General features: G+C 43.9%; 1 protein-coding gene across 5 annotated transcripts in view; it reads left to right on the forward strand.

Annotated features, from left to right (window-relative positions):
- VPS13C (vacuolar protein sorting 13 homolog C) overlaps positions 1-19,681 on the forward strand; it is a 220,597-nt gene that overhangs the window by 109,343 nt on the left and 91,573 nt on the right. For all 5 annotated transcript variants that reach the window (XM_075897681.1, XM_075897679.1, XM_075897678.1 and 2 more), the window contains 7 exons: positions 3,130-3,292; positions 4,934-5,050; positions 5,644-5,747; positions 6,961-7,128; positions 12,674-12,978; positions 17,273-17,417; positions 19,512-19,665. In XM_075897681.1, coding sequence (XP_075753796.1) covers positions 3,130-3,292; positions 4,934-5,050; positions 5,644-5,747; positions 6,961-7,128; positions 12,674-12,978; positions 17,273-17,417; positions 19,512-19,665 — 1,156 coding nt within the window. The remainder of the gene's footprint in view (positions 1-3,129; positions 3,293-4,933; positions 5,051-5,643; positions 5,748-6,960; positions 7,129-12,673; positions 12,979-17,272; positions 17,418-19,511; positions 19,666-19,681) is intronic.

Raw genomic sequence — 19,681 nt, forward strand, 5'->3', positions numbered from 1 at the left:
ATCTGGATGATTAGATCATGAAGGCCAACTCCAGTAACTTTGCCTCCTAATCAAGAAACTCATTCAGTTCTCCACTGTGATGGTGAGGAATACAGGAGCTGAGAGTGATTTGCCTGGATGCCACACGTCAAGGACCACCTCGCAGGCACTTGTCTATGCTCATAGACAACACCACAGCGACGATTTAAATAAACAAATAGGGTGGTGCCCGCTCTTTTCCCCTGTGCCACAAAGGCCTAGAACTATGGCAGTTCTGCGTCCATAACTCCATATTTCTACAAACTTCATACCTGCCAAGTGTACAGAATAGGCTAGGGGACGGACTCAGTCGCTTCTTCTCCAGCCATGAACTGTATCTCAGGCTGGATGTTGCACTTTCTATCTTCCAGAGGTAGGCCTTTCCCCACCTAGACCTATTTGCAACAAGAGCTAACCAGAAGTGCCCAAAATTCTGTTCCCTCTTACATGTTCCACCTGATGTGGACAGGCCACACACACTGTATGCCTTTCCACCCTTTCCCTTCACACACAGGGTCCTCAAGATCAGGCAAGACAGATCTTGTATCATAGGCAACATGTGAGGGTGCACATGGGGCCACAAGCACCTCCCCAGAGTGCACCCCTCAAGGCAAGAGGGGCTGGCCAGCAGCCAGAGGGCTGGCACAGGAAGCCAACTAGAGCAAACCCGTGCCCCCTCCTCCACTCATTGCAGCAGCGGTGAGGGGAGGTGCAAGCCAGGTGGCTCCAACCTGCAGAGCATCACTCCCCAGCTGTACTGCTCCAGGGGAGGGTCAGGACCGCCCCAGCATTCCCTGAAAATAGCACTGCTTCTACTTCTGAGGAGCGCCAGGGAGGCCCCACTCCTCTGGAGTGGTGTGGACGGAGCTGCCGAGCCCATGCGCTCCCTACTGCTGCCGGTGAGGGCAGTGGTCTGGGCACTGTACAGAGACTCACAGGGGGACCAGTGAGGTTGGAGGGCCATGTCGGCACCAGAGTTCCTCCCCCCACTGCCTCCTGCAGTGGGCGGCAGGGAACATGTAGGCCAGGTGGCTTCAGCTCGTGCAGCACTGCTCTGTGGTCCCACCCGTACCCTGGAGCAGCGCAGCCAGAGCCACCCTCCCTGGACCCTCTCTGCTGCTGCTGGTGAGTGCAAGGGCAGGAGGTGTAGCACATATTGCCGGTGCCAGTTCCATGGTCCCACCAATCCCCTGGGGGTGGAGCAAGGGGGAAAGACAGGCAGGGACTGTGGTAGAAGGGACTTATCCCCGCCCTTCCCCCTGCTACCAGTTGCCACTGGCTTGCATCATCCTGATAGTGCCAGTGGGGCCTACACAACATTGATTCACCTCACTGTTGAGTCGATCCATTGCCACCCCGCCATAGCTATACACTTGTGGAAGGACCTCATCACGCAAGAGCAGGGAAGACTATACTACCCCAACCTGGAGTCCCTTCACTTCACCTTGTGGATACTCCATCGCTGAATCCCGTAGAGTTACTCTGTTCAGGTTTAGTATGTGAAGCCCTCACGGGCAGCAGAAAACTGTTGTACATGACCACATATTTGGCAATATGGTAACTGTTTCTCCTTCGAGTGGTGTCTCTGTTGGTGCTCTACTCTTGGTGTCGGTGCGCCCCTGCGCTGGGAATCAGAGGTGTGTTCTTCAGCAGTGTCTCCCAAGTATTCCAGCAAGAAGGAACTGAGAGGGCAAGGGCTTAGCAGCAGTGTTCCCTCTAATCACACTTCACAAGTGATTAATCAACCCCACCCAGTCAGTCAGCTCCATGCATGGAGCCTAAGCCTCTGACTGGGTGGGCTTATTAATCACCTGTGAAACTGTGCTGCCATGCAGCTTAGAGGGCATGCTGGTTGGCAGTATCTTATGTGCCGCTGTAGAGCCAAAGGGCTCAACAGCCGATGAGATGGATACCAGTAGGGCCAAGCTTTCTGATGAATATGCACACGGCATGCGCACACACCTTTTGGAATGCACATGAGCAGCACATTTTGAGGAACACAAGTTACCAGAGGTAGATAACTGTGGTGTGTGGGTGTTTTTTTGTTTGTTTTTTTGTTGTTTTTTTTCCAAATCAGAGTGGGATGGAACAGTTCTGCAGTGCAAATGTCTGGACTGGATGGCCTTTAAATCTTGGCTTGAGTCAAGCAGGTTCTAACACTATACTATCTCATGTGGAACATGGGATACAGTGTTCTAAGGAGGCCACTCCTTGCTCAGATGAAGAATTCTTGACAATGTTTCTTTGGGGAAAGATTGGTCCGCAAGTGAACTAGGTGTGCTCTATTTTCCTTCTCCCCATGCAAGCAAGCACAACTCAGATGACATGGAATATAGTGAGCTGCTTCAATGTAGCTGTAGTGAAGGAGACTACTTGCTTCTTTTTGGGGGGCAATTCACTTATTGTACCTTAAGTGAAGATGTATGTGCTTCGGAGGTGGATGGGGGAAGGCCAGAGAGACCCTGATATTTAATAAAATAAATATTTGCCGAAAGTTACTATAGTACCAGGTGATACTGTGCTAGCTTACATTGTCATATTTTATCAGTATAGATTTTAGTAAACAACCACTATAGCTCGCTCTCCATTGTATATGTAGAGTTTGAAGCCCTTCATTGTCCCAGAATGTCCTCTGGATGTAATAGGTGTTAGACAGAAACAGCTGTGTCCTAGATTGATTTTTGTTGGCCCCAATTAAACATGCATCACTTTTTTATCTTGAGCAGTGACCTGGAGAATGATTAAGCAGTATGAAATAATATTAATACTGTACTTTATATTCATATAGGTAGCGCTAGTTAAAATGCAGATTGATATTAAATATCAGATTTGATGTTTGGCATGGAATATGGCATAATATTGTCTGTAGGGTAGTCTTGTATCAGTCTAAGCTTTCACATAATAGCATTTGGTTCCTTTCTTTTGTATGTCAGGGCTACATTGATAAAAAATGTAGAGTTACGTGAATAGGGAATAAGTAATTTTTTTCTATTTTTCAGTAGTAATACACTTGAATTAATCATACAAACATGTAAAATACCAGTATATGTTTTAGGTAATATTACCATTTTTCTCTCTCTCTCTCTCTCCCCTCCCCACATATCACGTTAGGTGTCCTTTTCATCTTTGGATCTTGTACTTCACACAGAAGCCTTACTTTCCATCATGAACTTTGTTACATTCAGTGTTCCATCAGGAGGCCTTACCAGCTCTGATAAGGGATTTGACCCAAAATCTCAACGAGAGGAACAAAAAAGTGCTGTTAGCAAAGCAGGTATTGTGATATTGGAAATTCCACGTCTTTTATTTGTGGTTCAGTAGCATGCTCCCTGCTGTAAATCGGCATTGTTTGCAAGCAACACAGAACTCTTGATGCAGTTCATCTGGCAACTCGTTAGTCACACGTCCGTTTGTACATGGAAAAAGAAAATAGCAAATTACAATACTTAACTGTTTTAACACTCACATTAAATGAGTTTCTAAGGATATTCAATTTTTCTTTTGTTATTGTTAAATACTTTGTTCCACAAATACTACTAGCATTAGGTATTTTCCCAATTTGTGAATTCATTTGTATAGACAGTTATCTTAATTGATTAATTTGCCTAACATTCACGAGAAGTCTAAAATAAACAAACCTTGCTTTCTTAGTGCTTAAGGTATTTCATTAGCATTAATGAGTGACATTATGTATGATCGTTTCACACACCCATATTTCCCCAGTTAGCCTCTTGGATAACTTTAATCATCTGACTTAATTAAAGTTGGTTATATGACAAACACATTTCTTTGCTCTTCCTTGTAGGTAAAGTAATATCCTAATGTAATACTATCCTAATGTAATGCTAACAGTGGTTGTGTAATACAGATAGTGGTGATTTTAGATGACAGATGGAGGTAATGACAATTCAGCTGCCACAGTATGTATATCCCTTCATTGCATTTTTCAAACATGCCCAAGATATTGTTAGTAGCTTTAACACCTCACTGAAGGAAATAGTATGACAAATTGAAAAGGCAAGAGTAACGTCCTGTAAAACTTACTGGAGCTGCAGAGGATGAGGCATTATTGTCAGATTTCTGCACTGAACTACAGCTCATCAAAACTCACTACTCATGACAGTAGCCAGTAATGAAAAATGCCTGAAGTGCAGTGTTTTGTAAATATATATGCTACGCAATCTTCTTGATGCCTAATATGATACTTCCATATGAATGCTTGCATCTTGTGAAATGGCCAGATTTCACCATGTATCTGCCAACTTTGTGTTTATAGTGTAAAACAGCTTATAAGAGGACTCCTAAACAACATTTCCTATTTGTATTATGATCACATTGGAAATGGCAGCCTGTAACTTTGTGATGAGGGCAGTAAAGAGAGTTTAGTTAGTAACTATTTAAGGAATGGTTAGTTTGGGTTTTTTAGGACTATTTTTAAGTCTGATAGGCTTCAGCTTGAAATTGGCTGTGTCCCCTAATTGGCTTTGACCTGTGTCTTAGTAGCTGCTTTTCTGCCTACTCTTGAAGGTTTCCCTTCCTGTTCAGGATAGACAGTGCTGAGAGTGATTTCTTTACACATTGTGAAGTGTAGCTTTCTTTCCTGAATGCATAAAGAATACATTACTAACTGTTTGGATTTATATTATCAGATAAAGTTTCAAATGAGGCATAAACATGTAAAAAATAACAAGATTCTGTTTTTAAAGTGATTGATTGTGCCTGTATTTCAATTGACTATTCTTGACCCAGAACAATTCAGTCTGCAACACAATGTAATCAAATTTCCAAAGTGTTGCAAAAGATAAGTTTTAAACCCTGTCTCTATATAAACCTTAATTACTGCAGATGATTTGCACCTGTTATGTACAGGGATGAGCGGCACCCTCTTCTGATGATGTTTTTTTCTGCTATATAGTATCGAGTGGTGCCGCCCTTGATGATGTATATGACTTGAAACTCACTGTGAAGCTGAATGCATTCAATGTTTTTGTTTGTGATCAGAAATGTAATATTGCAGACATTAGAATACAAGGTAAGTAAAGTATTTTGACTAGAATTTAAAGGGATGCAGCCCTACTTTGCCCCCTAAGTTTTAAAAAGCTAATATAGAAGTTGTACATCAGTATTTCTACAGAATTTATATACATTTTTAACGGGATGAGACCGCAACTGAGCATTAATTGGAGATTTTAAATAACCAAGATACATGTATAATGGAAGAAAATATATTTGGCAAAGATACATACATGTTTCGTTTCTAATAGGGCGAATTAAAAAACACTTGAGTCACTAACTCACTAGAAAAACTGTACTTGAAATTCTCTAAGCATTTAGAGAACTCACAAGTGCTAGTAACTGGTACTCAACTCTGTATTTTCAGAGAAATAGAAGTACTTTTGTGTCTTCATCACTAATCTAAGAATATAGTGGTATAGGGCATAAAGAAAATAGATCAGAAACTCCTGAGGTTGAATAGCTTGTACCATTTTTGCTAAAATTTAAAAAAAGGATGTATAACTTCATTAATGGATTCACGTGAAGGTACTTTTGTATCAAAATCCCTTAGTCGTGTTCTGTACCTGTTGTTGTTAAAACTAAAATTGGGTGCTTTTTTTCCCCCAACAGGAATGGATGCTTCTGTTTCTATGAAAACCAAAAAGATAAAGATTTTTTCCAGACTCGAGGACATCATAATCACAAATGTTGATCCAAAGACCATTCATGAGAAGGTGACATTGCAATGTAGATAAGATTATAAAAAGGTTTTTAAAAGATACTAATCAATTGCTTAATTGTATTGAGATATGTATGCGGAAGACAAATGTATTGCTTCAGACACTGCAAAGTTAAACTCAGGATAAGTAGTTATAAATTACATTTAAACCAGGGAAGCAAAATATCATCTTTTGAATATTTCATTATTTGTTAGGATAGTGTTCTGATATTAACTTTGGCAAAATGACTAAAATCCCCAGTAGGCCACAAATAACTAACTGAGATGACAGAGTTGACTTAATTCACTCAAATTTGTGTCCAATGTATGCTGTATTAAACATGGAATCCTAAAAATGTTTAGTACTTAGCGTTTGTTCTTTTTGAATTGTATGCTATTTATTTCAGACCATTTCTCCTGTTTAAGATAATTTTCAATTCTAATCCTGTCTTCCACAGTGTTTTCAGGCACTCCTACCTTGTGTCATGAAACTTTAAGTGTTTTCTCTCGGCCATTTTCCAAATTTTTGAGGGCATTGAATAGAACCAGACTCAGGACAGGACCCCACATGATATGCGTTTCCAGCATGACTATCTATCAAACTAGCTTTTGATAGATAGCTACTGCTTGCTAGTTCTCAAACATAATCACTGATGGGCTAGAGATGTCTTTACTAAAGTCCTCATGTATTCTAAAACGTACTTTGTCAGGCTCTGCTGAAAGATTTTGCTAAAAAGAGCTTCTGGCTTTCAATGGATATTAACTTGAAAGTTGCAGTTTTTGTCATTCCTGAGTCTTCAGTTTAGATGTGTCCCACAGGATCTTACTTCCCAATTCTCCGAGTTGGCTAAAGTATGCTTTGTTAAAGTAAATTATCTTAATTCTACTGTTGGCTTTCCTACCATTCCTTAGAATTGTGAACTGTATCATTTCATGGTCACTTTTACCCAAGCTGCCTTTCATTTTCAAATTCTTAACTAGTTCATACATGTTTATCAGAATCAAACCTAGAAGAGTCTCTCTCTTTGTTATTTTCCCAGTACATATCTGGATAATTGAAGTCCCCCATCACCACCAAGTCACATATGTTGCTTGTTAATCCACTTGTGGTTACATCCTATTTGTTTTAGATAGCTTGTGTTACTTTCTTGGGTTGTGAAAGAATTTACAAACTGTTACTCCAGGATATTAAATACATATATGTAATTAACTGAATTCAATTCTTCCAGGCTGTCTCCATAGTAGGGGATGAAGTGTTTAGATTTGAAATGATCCTTTATCCAAATGCTACTGAAGGAGAAGACTACACCGATATGTCCAAGGTGGATGGTAAAATGTGTCTAAAAGTAGGCTGCATTCAGATTGTTTATGTCCATAAATTCTTCATGGCACTTCTGGTAAGATATTGTTACTAGCATGTGTAATTTGGTACACTTAGTTTCAGTTAATGATTTCTCTGCTGTCCAAAAATGCAAGACAAATCTTGTTCTGTGCAGTGGTGTTGTAACTGTGGTGGTTCCAGGATATTAGAGATGTAAGGTAATACCTCTTATTGGATCAACTTCTCTTGCCAACAGAAGTTCATTTAATAAAAGATTTTACCTCACTCACATGTTTCTGTTTTAGAAAAACAAGGTAAGACTAGGTTCTCCTTCAAGGAGTGTCCTATGGGTGATCTACCTTTTGGTGTTTTTCGCATCTTGCACCTCTAGATGGAGACTTGTGGTAGCAGTACCCTGGTTTGGCCATGTACACACAGCAGCTGTCTCGTGCCTGTCTGAGATGTGGGTACGCAGCTAACCCTCACTCAATTACTTCAGTGCCCTTGGTTTCAGTTGGAACAACAAGCAATGCCCTTACCTGCATTCACTTTCCCTTACGCTCTCCCTTTATCTTAGTTTAAACTCCTTCCTGGTTAAATTCTACATTTCTTTTCTCTGTTTTTGGATTCCTTCCCCCCCTCCCCCCAAAAAAGCCTCTCCCTGTCTTAGGTGGGCAGATGCTGAAGAAGCAGTTTAGACAGGGCATTCTCGACAGAAATGCCCCATTTCGAAAGATTCTGTACTCCCAATGAGGATCTTTCGAAATGTGGCATTTCTATCAAAAATGCCCTGTCTAAACTGCCATTTTTTCGAAAAGCCCCATTTCGAAAAAAAGCGACGGTCACATTATGCAAATGAAGCATGGGATATTTAAATCCTGGCTTCATTTGCACTTCCAATACATCTAATTTACATCCCTCTGCAGACAGAGGATTGTAGGTTAGACGTAGCCTTGGAGAAGCCTTCCTCATCAGAGTCGAGTCCTATATAAAATCACACAAGACAAATCCAGCGTCATTTGGATTACTTAAACAGGCCTCAGATAAACCTGATTCCTATATCTGACATAGATGTCTGTCACATCACAAACCCTCCCCCCTCACCTACTGACACAGGATGCAGGATGCCTCAGTCGCTCCAACATTCCAACCCTTTGCCTCAAGGCATGGCTAATTCGGGGCTGACAAAACTCGAAACATACTGCTCCAAAGAGGTCCAAGACATTCTAATTAGCCGACAACTCGCCACATGAATAACACATACACACACAAGTGGAAAAGATTTTCAATTTGGTGTTGAGATAAGCAAGTCACTACATACTGATGTTAAAAAAAAAAAAAATCTGGACTCTCATCTAGCTCAGAATGCATTTAGCAGCCATCACCACTTTTCATGCTAAGGCGGACAGACTCACAGCTTAACCCATCCATCAGTTTAGTGCTTTCTCAAGGCTATTGAGAACACTTATCCCACATTAAGGGATCCATCCCCTATGCAGGACTTTAACATTATTCTCCATGTCCTTGTTACTGCATTTATCCATAAAGATCCCCTTTTTAGTAGCTGTCATATCATCAGGAAGTGTGGGATAACTGGGTACTCTAATGGCACACTCACTTTGTACCACATTTGGTCACAGACAGAATAATACTATTTTCACACCAGTGTTCCCTCTAAACTGCGCGGCAGCACAGGTTCACAGGGGATTAATCAGCCCTGCCCAGACAGAGGCTCAGGGCTCCATGCACAGAGCTCACTGACAGGGCGGGGCTGATTGATAACTTGTGAAGCTGTGCTGCAGTGCAGGTTAGAGGGAACACTGGTTCACACCCTAAATTCATACACAATCCCTCTTCTGTCTCAGTGAACCCTCTTACTTACCTGTATTCTTTCCTAACCATCTGCTGACAAGAGGGAGGCTTCCCTTCACACACTAGACATCTGCAGTGCTAGTATTCTGTGTAGTGAGAACAGAAATATTCAGAATATCAACCAGGATATTTGTATCTACAGCAGAATGATCAAGAGGCCAAATCATTTCCAAACAGATACTTTTTCTAAATGGATATCTAATTGCATCAAGCTATGTTACCAAAACTACAATTTGCAAGCTCCATCTGGACTTTGCGCACACTCAACTAAAGCTGTACCCCCATCCATAGCTTTTCTCAAACATGTATCCATTATTGATGTTTGTAAAGCAGTTTCCTGGGCATCGGCCCATATTTTTACCAAACAGTGAGCTGCAGATGCTCACTTCAAACTATTGGTATTCTCCTGTGTACAAACATCAACTTTGAAGCCCTCCATCTCCACTGAGGAGTACTCCTCTTCAGTTACCTAAAGTGGACTGACTACTGGAACACTCCTTGAAGAAGAGAAGGTTACTCACTTTGTGCATTGAGATGGTTGTCCCTGTGCATGCTTCACTACCCATCCTCCTCCCCTCTGCTTTAGATTTTGACTTGATTGTCAGGGGTAGAGAAGAAGGTTGGCTGCACCCCAGAGTAGCCTCTCAGAGAGGCATGAGATGGCTGCCCCATTTGCCTGGCCAACCGGGGTACTGCTACCAAGTCTCCGACTAAAGTGCAGGTCACCAAAACACCTATAGTGGAGCACCCACAGGGACAATCATTTGAAGAACCTGAGTTACTGGACAAGGTGAAAAACTTCAAAAACAAATAGTCTAGCAGCACCTTAAAGACTAACAAAACATGTAGATGGTATCATGAGCTTTTGTGGGTACAACTCACTTCTTCAGATGAGTCACCTTCATTTCTTTACCTTGAAGACATGGTGTTTAGGAGTTGTGCTAGCCAAAGAGAGTTAGATAAATAAGGGGAATGATGAAGAATAAGAGGGATATGGTAACTTAGTTTTGCCATGATATGAGTGATATGGTGACTTATCAGCCAAAAGTACAACTACTAAAAATAAATGTACTTAATGCATTCTACTTTAGATGGATGTTTCAAGTGGGTTGAAGTCAACAGTGAGTATCCATGAGTTAGAATCTTAGCTAGGAGATGATCATGTAGGTGAGGTAGATCGACTGAAGTATTATGAACTCCAGCTCAACAGGGCAAAGGGGCTAGGCAGGTGCCACAGACATCTCCTAGTGCAGTGGTCTCCAACCTTTTTAACCACCAGATCAGTTTTTCAATTTAAGTGCAAACCCAAATACCTTTGCCCAGCTTCCTTCCCCCTTCTCTAAGGCACTGCCCCTGCTCCACCCCTTCCCTGAGGCCTCATCCTGCTCACTCCATCCTCCTTCCTCCCCGAATTTCATTCACTTTCACCAGCCTGGGGTAAGGGGTTGGGGTGCAGGCTCTGGTCTTGGGCTAAGGGGTTTGGAGTGTGAGAGGGGACATCCTGAAGGTAAGCAGATGGGGTGAGTTCTGGAGTGGCCTAGGGGATAGGGCATTTGTCTGAAGAGCACAAGGTCGTGGGTTTGTTCTGCTCTCCCCTCCCCCTCCCCGGCAGCTTAAGTCCCACACACCCTGGGAGTGACCAGACATAAGGCACCCTCTGAAGGTAGGGAGGGTGGAGTGGCATCTCTAGTGAACTTGGGGATAAGGCATCAGTCTCTGGAGCACAGGCTGGTCGGCTCAATCCCACCACCTCTACTTGCACAGGAAGCAGTCATTTGCCTGGGGAGCATAGGGTAGTGGGTTCCAGTCCTGTCAGTCCTCTGCAGCTCAAGTCCCCCCACCCTCAGAGCAACCAGACAGCCAACACAGGATAAGGGACTCCCTAATGGTAGGGAGGTGGTGTGGATTCTTCAGTGAACTAAGGGATTCAGCATTTGCCTGGGGAGTGCAGGGTGGCGGGCTTGAGTCCTGCACCCACCCTGGGAGCAGCCGGACAACCAACACAGGCTGCCCCAAGGATAGCGCTTGCTCCCACATTAGGAGGCATGAGAAGGGACCAGCTAACAATAGGGAAGGTGGGGTGGTTTCTAGACTGCACTAGGGGATAGGACATTCACCTGAGGAGCACAGAGTGGTGGGTTCAAGTCCTGCCAATCCTCAAAGCAGCTGGACAGCCAACACAGGCTGCCCCAGGGCTGGAGCTGGCTCCTGCACTTGGAAAGCAGGAAACCAGGGCCCCTTGAAGGTAGGGAGGTAGAGTGGGATCTCCAGTGAACTCGGGCATAGGGCATTTACCTGGAGAGTACAGGGTTGTGGGTTTGAGTCCCACCCACCCTCGGAGTGGCCAGAGAGCTGCTCCAGGGATGGAGCATTGGAGTTAAGGTAGGCCTACTCCCACCCTGGCCCTACAGCACTCCTGAAAGCAGCTGCTATGTACAGCAGTGGCTGCATGGCTCCATGTGCTGCCCCTCATCTACAGGCACCATCCCCATAGCCTCCACTGGTCACTGTTCTCCATTACTGATCAATCTGAGCTACAGGAGTGGTGCCTGCAGGCAAGGATAGCATGTGGAGACCCCCTGCCCTGCTCTCACTTTCACAGAAGCTGCAGGGACATGCCAGCTATCTTCAGGAGCACAGTTACCACAGGGATAATTATTCCAGACATGACAGGTTGAGCATTTAGAACTCACTATTCAAAGAATTAAATTTGTGTGAGAGAGTAATGAAAGTTATGAAATGCACAGAGCAGTCACAAACCAAAACTAACCCAATTTGCAATCAGTAAAAGTAGTACCCCCCATGTATGTGTTGTGTCAGGAGATGAGAGGGGTGTGTGTGTGTGTGTGTGTGTGTGTGTGTGACACACACACACACACACACACACACACACACACAATGTGAGAGATTTGCATTGCCAAGCTCCCTCCATCCCCTTGTCTCTGTGCTGAGACAGGGTACAGAATGAGGGACACCCTGACATCAGCGCCCCCCTCCCCTCTCTCCCACACCGTGCACAGCAAGCAGGAGGCTCCCAAGAGGCAGATCCAAGGCAGAGGACAGGAGCATCATGACAGTAGGTGGAGGGGCAACTGAAGTGCCAGCCCTTGAGAGCTTCCTGGCCAAACCAGTCAGGATCACCTTGCAGAGGCTCCCAGATCTACTGGTAGATCCCGATCTACTAGTTGGTGACCACTGCCCTAATGGCAACCACTGCCTCAGCAGTTGTCTGAGTGTCTTGAGCCTGTGACCTGGCAGCTCTGCTCCAGTCAGCATGCTGGCATGACTCACAGGCACCCTCTGCCAAGGAATGAGGGGGAAGGGCTGCTAGTGTAGGGCAGAGATGGGTGCTCGGGCCAGGCCTGGCCATTAACTATGACAATTCCAATCATAGCCTTGTCCAGGAAGAAATAGTAGTACCACTGAGCCCCAGTCCCTGAGATTTCTGTGAGTCTGATGCCCCTGTATCTCATAGTGTGGCAGCTCATAGTGGGAATGACTGTGAGTCCTCCAGCCACTGCCTGTCAGGACTGGCCACTTCCCCTCGCCCTCTATTCAGTGGCTCCCCTTTGCTTCACCAGCTGCCACTTTTTCACTATTAGCTTTGCAAAGCCTTCCCCTGGTCTTCCCTAATTCAACTAATTGCTCTCCTGGTGGACCACCAAGGACTTTGTTGCTGCCCATGGTTTGGGAACCCCAAAAGTATTTATTTTTGTGCTAGCCATGATGATGTTTTTTCCCCCCAACAGAACTTCCTGAACAATTTCCAAGAAGCAAAGGAAGCCTTGAGTGCAGCTACAGTCCAGGCTGCAGAAATGGCTGCTTCCAGTATGAAAGATTTTGCTCAGAAGAGCTTCCGTCTTTCAATGGATATCAACTTGAAAGCTCCAGTTGTAGTCATCCCTGAGTCTTCGATCTCCCATAATGCTTTGGTAGCAGATCTTGGTTTAATCAGAGTTCAGAATGAATTTAAATTGAACTTCACCGATAAATCTTCTGTCCCTCCAGTCATTGACAACATGGATGTGCAATTAACTCATCTGAAGCTATCAAGGTATAAACTGCTGCATTTCCCTCGATATTGAACATTTATAGTTGGAATAGGAAAATCGTTAACATGCCAACAGTACATAGAGTAACAAGATAAGGCTTGTGTCTGAAATATATAATACCTAAGCAGGTTGTACAGATGTCATGGGGGAGAGCGTTTACACAACGAAAAAGCCAAGTAGCTCTATGCTGCTTGCTCAATCTGCTCTTTTTTAAAAATAAATTCTTTTAGTTCTCTTTTTCTACTTAACATAGCATTTTTAGAGGATTGAAGTATGATTCAAGTCATCCCTTATCCTTCGTGAAACTGGGATGGTGAAATAGCGCACCCATTATTTTGAAAAAGATTTTGAAATAATGGGCAGCTTGTGCAGATGCAGGGTAGCTATTTTGGGATGCCTCTGGTATCCCGAAATAGCCGTGCAGTGTAGACGTACCCTTGCTTTCCTTGTTGGGCCTGTCTTGTAGTAGGTGACTACTGGGTTTCTGTCTGGCTCTCCACTTCCCCAAGTGAAGAAGTTAGAAGAATGTTTGATAGAGAGAGAACCTGTAGGTGTTTGTCTCTGTCTGAGGGATGGGCACAAATGGTGTAGTATCTTGGGGCTTAGCTGTAGATAATGGTTTTTGTGATGTGCTTTAGATGAAAACTGGAGGCATGTAGCTATGTGGCAAACTCTGACCTCATATTTATCATAGTGACAACCATCATAGGACCTAATCACATCAGCCGTACAACGAGCAGCTCATTCACCTGCACATTTGCTAATGTGCTCTATGCCACCATGTGCCAGCAATACCCTTTTGCCATGTACATTGGCCATACTGGACTGGGTCTATGCAAAAGAATAAATGGACACAAATCAGACCTCATGAATTGTAACATTCAAAAACCAATAGGAGAGCACTTGAATCTCTCTGGACATTCAATAACAAATTTCAAAGTTGCCGTATTTGACCAAAAAACTCCAGAACAGATTTAGGTGTGAAACTGCAGCGCTGGAATTTGTATTGCAAACTTTACACTATCAGACTTTTCCCTCTTTTGGTATTCACACCTTTTAATCTGCTATTTGGAATGGGCCACATCTACACTGATTGAAATGACTTCATTAGCTCTGGTCCTCAGCATAACAACATAGTAACATATTGGGTATTTTGTGTGCATGCGTGTGTACCTGCCAAAGTGAAGTTTCCACTTCATGCATCTGACAAAGTAGGTTCCAGTGCAAATAAATTTATTAGACTTTAAGGTGCCCCAGGACTCCTTGGTTTTGCTGAAACAGCCTAACGTATTCTAAAGTTTCTGAGGGGTAGCCGAGTTAGTCTGTAACAGGAAAAACTTCAAATATAACTAATAGTCTAGTTGCACCTTAAAAACTAAGAAAACATGTAGATGGTGGTATGAGCTTTCGTGGACACAACTCACTTTTTCAGGTGACCCCTATCTGCATCTTTATCTAGCCCTTTGAAAAGTGGTAAGGAGAGGTCTGGTGGCACCCTGTTCTCATTACCCCTGTTTTTGTGGAAAATTGATTCAGCAGTGGGAGGAGTTATCCTGTAAAGTCCCAAATTGAAATCCTTCTGTAATCCAGGAGGAGGGCCTACTGCATGAATAAAGGGGAGAGGTTTTGAAATTGTAAACATTTTTTTTTTTTTTGCAAAATTGCTCTTTTAAGCACTTTCCATTTGATGATCACAAAGCACCTAATCAAAACCAATGAATTTACATACACTCCTGTGATGCAGGCAAGTATTATTATCCTTTTTTCTTCAGATGGAGAAATGGAGGCACAGGGTAATTGAGGTTTTTTTTTAAAAAAGTATGCTGTTGTGGTGGTGTTTAAAAAAAAAAAAAAAAAAATCAGTGGAAAAACACCACTTGAGATCAAGCCTTAAATGATGGGTTCAATGTCATACTGAAAGTCTGACAAGGTGGATATTGAGAAACTCCCAGATCTTCCCACTGCTAGAAATGTGAAGCATAGACCACTGCTTGCATTGAGGTGGGAACATGACCAGAAATCCCCACCTACCTCAGTACAGGAACTCCGCAGTGAGATTGCACCTGACCCTGACACAGTGTAAAGGCTGGCTCTGCTCCTCTGTACCAGGTGTGGTTGGACAAGCTCAGCCCAGAATATGGAGGGGCTTACTGTGGGGGGATCCAGGTGTGGGACAATGTGAGTGTGAGCAGCTCAGTGGGAGATCTGGATGTACAGGGGGTAGTTGTGGTGTTCTGGGTGTAAGGACAATGGGTCTCTTGTTGAGCTCAATGGCGGGATTGGAGGGTGGGGCTTAGTGGGCGATCTAGGTGCTGGGGAAGAGGGGCTTGATGGGGTGGAGGTCCAGGAGAAGCTTGCTGGGGCACAATGGATGGGAGTCTGGGTGTGGAGGGCTTGTCAGATGGGTCCAGGTGTAGGAGAGCAGGGCTTGTCAGGGTGAGGGTTTGATGGTCCTGTTTAACCAGGAACCTGCCGCTGAGAGGGCTGGACTTCTGCTTCCCCCTATGTTTCCAAACCTCTTTTCTTCTCCATCCCCTTCCCCTCATTCCCCTGCATCTGCCCTATTGCACTCCACTGCCTCTTTCCCCCACTTCCTCACTCCCCTTCCCAGATTTTCCCCATGCCCACCCCCCTACCCAGCTGTACTGCTGGCACAGAACGCAGGAAGTGTCTCTTCCTAGCACACAGAAGGAGAGACTGACAGGCAATAGGATCCAGCTAACAAGCTGCATTTGGCTGCAGGTGCAGTGGAACCCCTGAGGCAGCATTCAAGCCAGGCAGCCCTTCCTTTGAAATTTGAGCGTGTATCATGCTGTTTCTGGGGCTGAAGAGGCTCCCTGCTATTCAGCCTTTCCTGCTACTCAAGAACCTGCATGTACCATAATAAAAACATCAGCACATGGAACTAGACAGGGGTTTTGATAGCACTGCTGCAGCAGTGTGGGAAGGTAGCGCCTTCCTTTGCCTTATAGATACACCGTCCATGGTTTTGGAGTCTGCTGTTCAGGTTAGATCTTAGCAAAAGCAACTTTTCTATTGTTATGGCAACCTGCTGTGCGCGCCATAATATCTGAGAGTAAGGGAGATCGTTATATGGCAGGGTGGGTGGGCTGAGGTGTGTGGCACCTAGTCAGTGATTATAAGTAGCCAGACACCAGGTCAATAAAGAGAGCACAGCAAGGGGGACTGCAAATCAGAGAGGCTTTGAAAGATAGCTTCATGAATGGCTAGACTTCAGAGTCATTCATGTTGCTCCTAATGAAGTGCCCCTGCATTTAGTGTCCTTGCCTGTAAACCCTGTAACCCTCCCCACTTTTGACACAAACAATAAAGAGACTGTTCTTCAGAAATCATGCATTTTAGGGAACATAGAAGGGACAAAAAAGGAGTCCCGGGCAGGAACTTGGAGTGGGGGTGATTACAAATGTGAGAAGGACAGCATTTTGCTACATGATGCATCTCTGCAGGGATATGTGAGAGGCTGCCTTGAACTGCTTCTCCCCACCGCCCTTCTAGGGCAGCTAGGGGAGGAGGCCTTGGAACTTGCTGAGGAAGGAGTGTTGGTCCTCAAGGGCTGGAGGTAGTGTCTGTGCATGTAGGCATCCATTTGCCTCCTTTGTTTTTTGGTATGATTGCCTCAGCTCCTTTATTTTCATTTGACACTGATGGGTGTCTCTGGCATATCCTTTCTCTTCCAGGCCCTTTGCATTCTTGGCATAGATGTGTGCATTTTTTTTGCTGGTTTGTACTAGTTCAAGAACAGATTTCTCTCCCCACAGCAATCAATCAGATCCAGCATCTCCTGCATGCTCCATGCTCGTACTTATCTGTGACCCTGGGAACTCATGGAACCCATGGTCAAGTGTGCCTCCTACTGTGAGATTTGCTCACCTTGCTGGCCCTACAGGAAATGAAATTCAAATATTCCCAAGCTTTTTCTGTTCACTGGGGAGAGCAGTAGAGTTGAAAGTCCTGGCTAGAGCAGTCAGAGGGGCACTGTGGGATACCTCCCAGAGGCCAAGAACATCATCTTACATACCTCTGTGTCACCACTGCTGTAAAGTCAATCATGCAAGATCGAATTTAGTGTTATACCTCATGAAAGTAGGAGTACCAAAATACACTTTAACGGCCGTTAAAGTCAACAGAACAGGCTTGGTTGTGTGGACTTGTCGTTTAGATGATCATCCTAATGTGGCTAAGTTCAGCCTAAAATCCCACTGTAAATCAGGCCAGAGATTCAGTAGATGTTGCTTTAATTAATTAATTAATTTATTTATATATTTTTTTTTTCAGGAGTATCATACCTAGTGCTTCTCAACCAGATGTTGAAATTCTGCAGCCAGTAAATCTGGTTTTGTCAGTCCAGAGAAATTTAGCAGCAGCTTGGTATCACGATATACCAGCAATTGGGATCAAAGGAGACCTAAAACCTATGCAGGTAATGCCACAGCAAATTAAGTTTTGTATTTTATGTAGTAATATATTTCTGTAATGTTTACAATTGTGCCTGTTTTGTAGCATTTTACATTCTTAATACTTCATTTAGTACTAGGGTGTTCCTTGTCTGTCTGTCAGGTTCAGTTCCACCCTGACTGTGATCAGATGTGGTTGTGGGATCAGGTGTGGTATGGCTCCATTGTAGGCAGATGATGAATATTTAGTGATTTTTTTTTGGGGGGGGGGAGGGTGTGCATGATAACGTATACAATATAAAATTAAGCCTGAATTTCAGCTGATCCTGGCAGATACTATACAGGCAGTCCCCGAGATACGCGGATCCGATTTATGTCGGATCCGCAGTTACGAACGGGGCCCTCCCTCTCCCTGGTTTCCAGCAGACCAGGGAGAGGAAGCAAAGCGGCGGAACACGCGAGCAGTGGACAGCCCAGACACGTCTGGGCTGTCCGCTGCCTGTGTGTTCCGCTGCTTTGCTCCCCGTCCCCCTGGTCTGCAGACCAGGGAGACGGGGAGCAAAGGAGAGCAAAGCCGCGGAGCCAGAGGGCAGCAGGACAGCCACGGCGCGTCTGGGCTGTCCCGCTGCCCCCGTGCTCTGCGGCTTTGCTCCGGACGCCTGTGGTACAGCAGCTGGGGCGCTGCCGGTTGGTCCCGTAGCGCCGCTCTGGGCGCTACGGGACCAACCCGGCAGCACCCCAGCTGCTCTGCCCCAGGCATCCCCAAGTCAGCCGCTGCTGAAACTGACCAGTGGCTGACTACAGGAAGCCCTTGCCCCGGGCTTCCTGGAATCATCCGCTGATCAGTTTCAGCAGCAGCTGAATCTGGAGGTCAGTTCCGACTTACATACAGATTCAACTTAAGAACAAACCTACAGTCCCTATCTTGTACGTAACCCGGGGACTGCCTGTAGTTCTGAAAGTTAATAGCTAGCAGTATCTGGCCACATGACTTTTCCTTTATTAAGCTGTCACAAGACAAGCAGACCAAACCTGGCGGCTTTATCATAGCAGGAAAGAAGAGTGTTTTGTTAGACTGCAGAAGTTTAGCTGAAGGCTCTGAAGCTCAGCTTAGTTTGAATTACACATTTATTTGAGTGAATGTTAAGTCTGTATCAGTTTTTATTGTAAATGGAAATAGTCAGACCTCAGCTTTATCATCTTTCTTTCTCTTGTCTTCATTTCATAGGATAATATGAGTCTTACTGTAATAGCCCCAGGAATCTTAAATTTTAGCCAGGAATCAGAGTAGGGATTGTTTGGCCCCTGTACCGGTAAGGAGGAAGAAATTTATATATTGGCTTGTACCACAATGGGAATGATCCTTCTGGGATTGGAGATGTCTGTCCCTTGTTCAGAATTGACCAGTGGCATTGTACAAGCGGGTGCATATCTCGCCAAAGGAGGCCTAATGTAGCTATTCATATTTTGTAAAACCTAAATATGTGAAAACATTAATTTCTAGAAACATTAAGGATTGGCCCATAAATATTTATTTCTGTTCCTTACTTATAAGTTGTATGAATAATTATATATTTGTAACTTTCTATTTTGCATTCTTTAACTTTGAATTATTTATTTACTCTCATAAAAATTTGCTTCATGGTTTTAACACTTCCCGTGCTTAATGTTGCCTGCTTTTCTTTTTATTGGCAAAGCAATTCTGTTCCATAGGGTGTTAACGTGCTCTTTTATTAAATAGTTATTAAGCTATGTGGGGCCAGCAAGCACTTGAAAGTGATGAATTACTTTTTAATTAAATTATTTAAACAAAAACTAAGTGGTATCTTTGAAAGAGAAAAAATATTCATCTTAGAATTTTTAGACTTTTTCAGACAGTCTTGTTGTTTTTCAATCAAATTACAAACTCGTTTGCAAAGGAAACCACTCTTAATTAGAATGTGAGTGGGAATTGCTGGAAAGGAAAGACCTTGGTTAACATAAAATCTATTGCACTGCAGAGTCTAGGTGGGATAATTTCGATGTGACGTGGCAATGGATTTAGTAATAAACACGCTTGTTCTCAATATGTGTTGGTGAATGTCTTCACTGGGAATAGTCATGTGTTTAACAATTTACAGATAGCTCTCAGTGAAGATGACCTAACTGTCCTCATGAAAATTTTGCTGGATAATCTTGGAGAAGCTCCTTCCCAGGCAAGTGCTACACAACAGACCCTTCAAGAAACTCAAACAAAAAAGGAAAAAGTTCAAAGTGATGCTCAGTTACATGCAGGTACAACTTTATTCCA

This window comes from Pelodiscus sinensis, chromosome 14 (genome assembly GCF_049634645.1).
Source record: "Pelodiscus sinensis isolate JC-2024 chromosome 14, ASM4963464v1, whole genome shotgun sequence".
Lineage (NCBI taxonomy): Eukaryota > Metazoa > Chordata > Testudines > Trionychidae > Pelodiscus > Pelodiscus sinensis.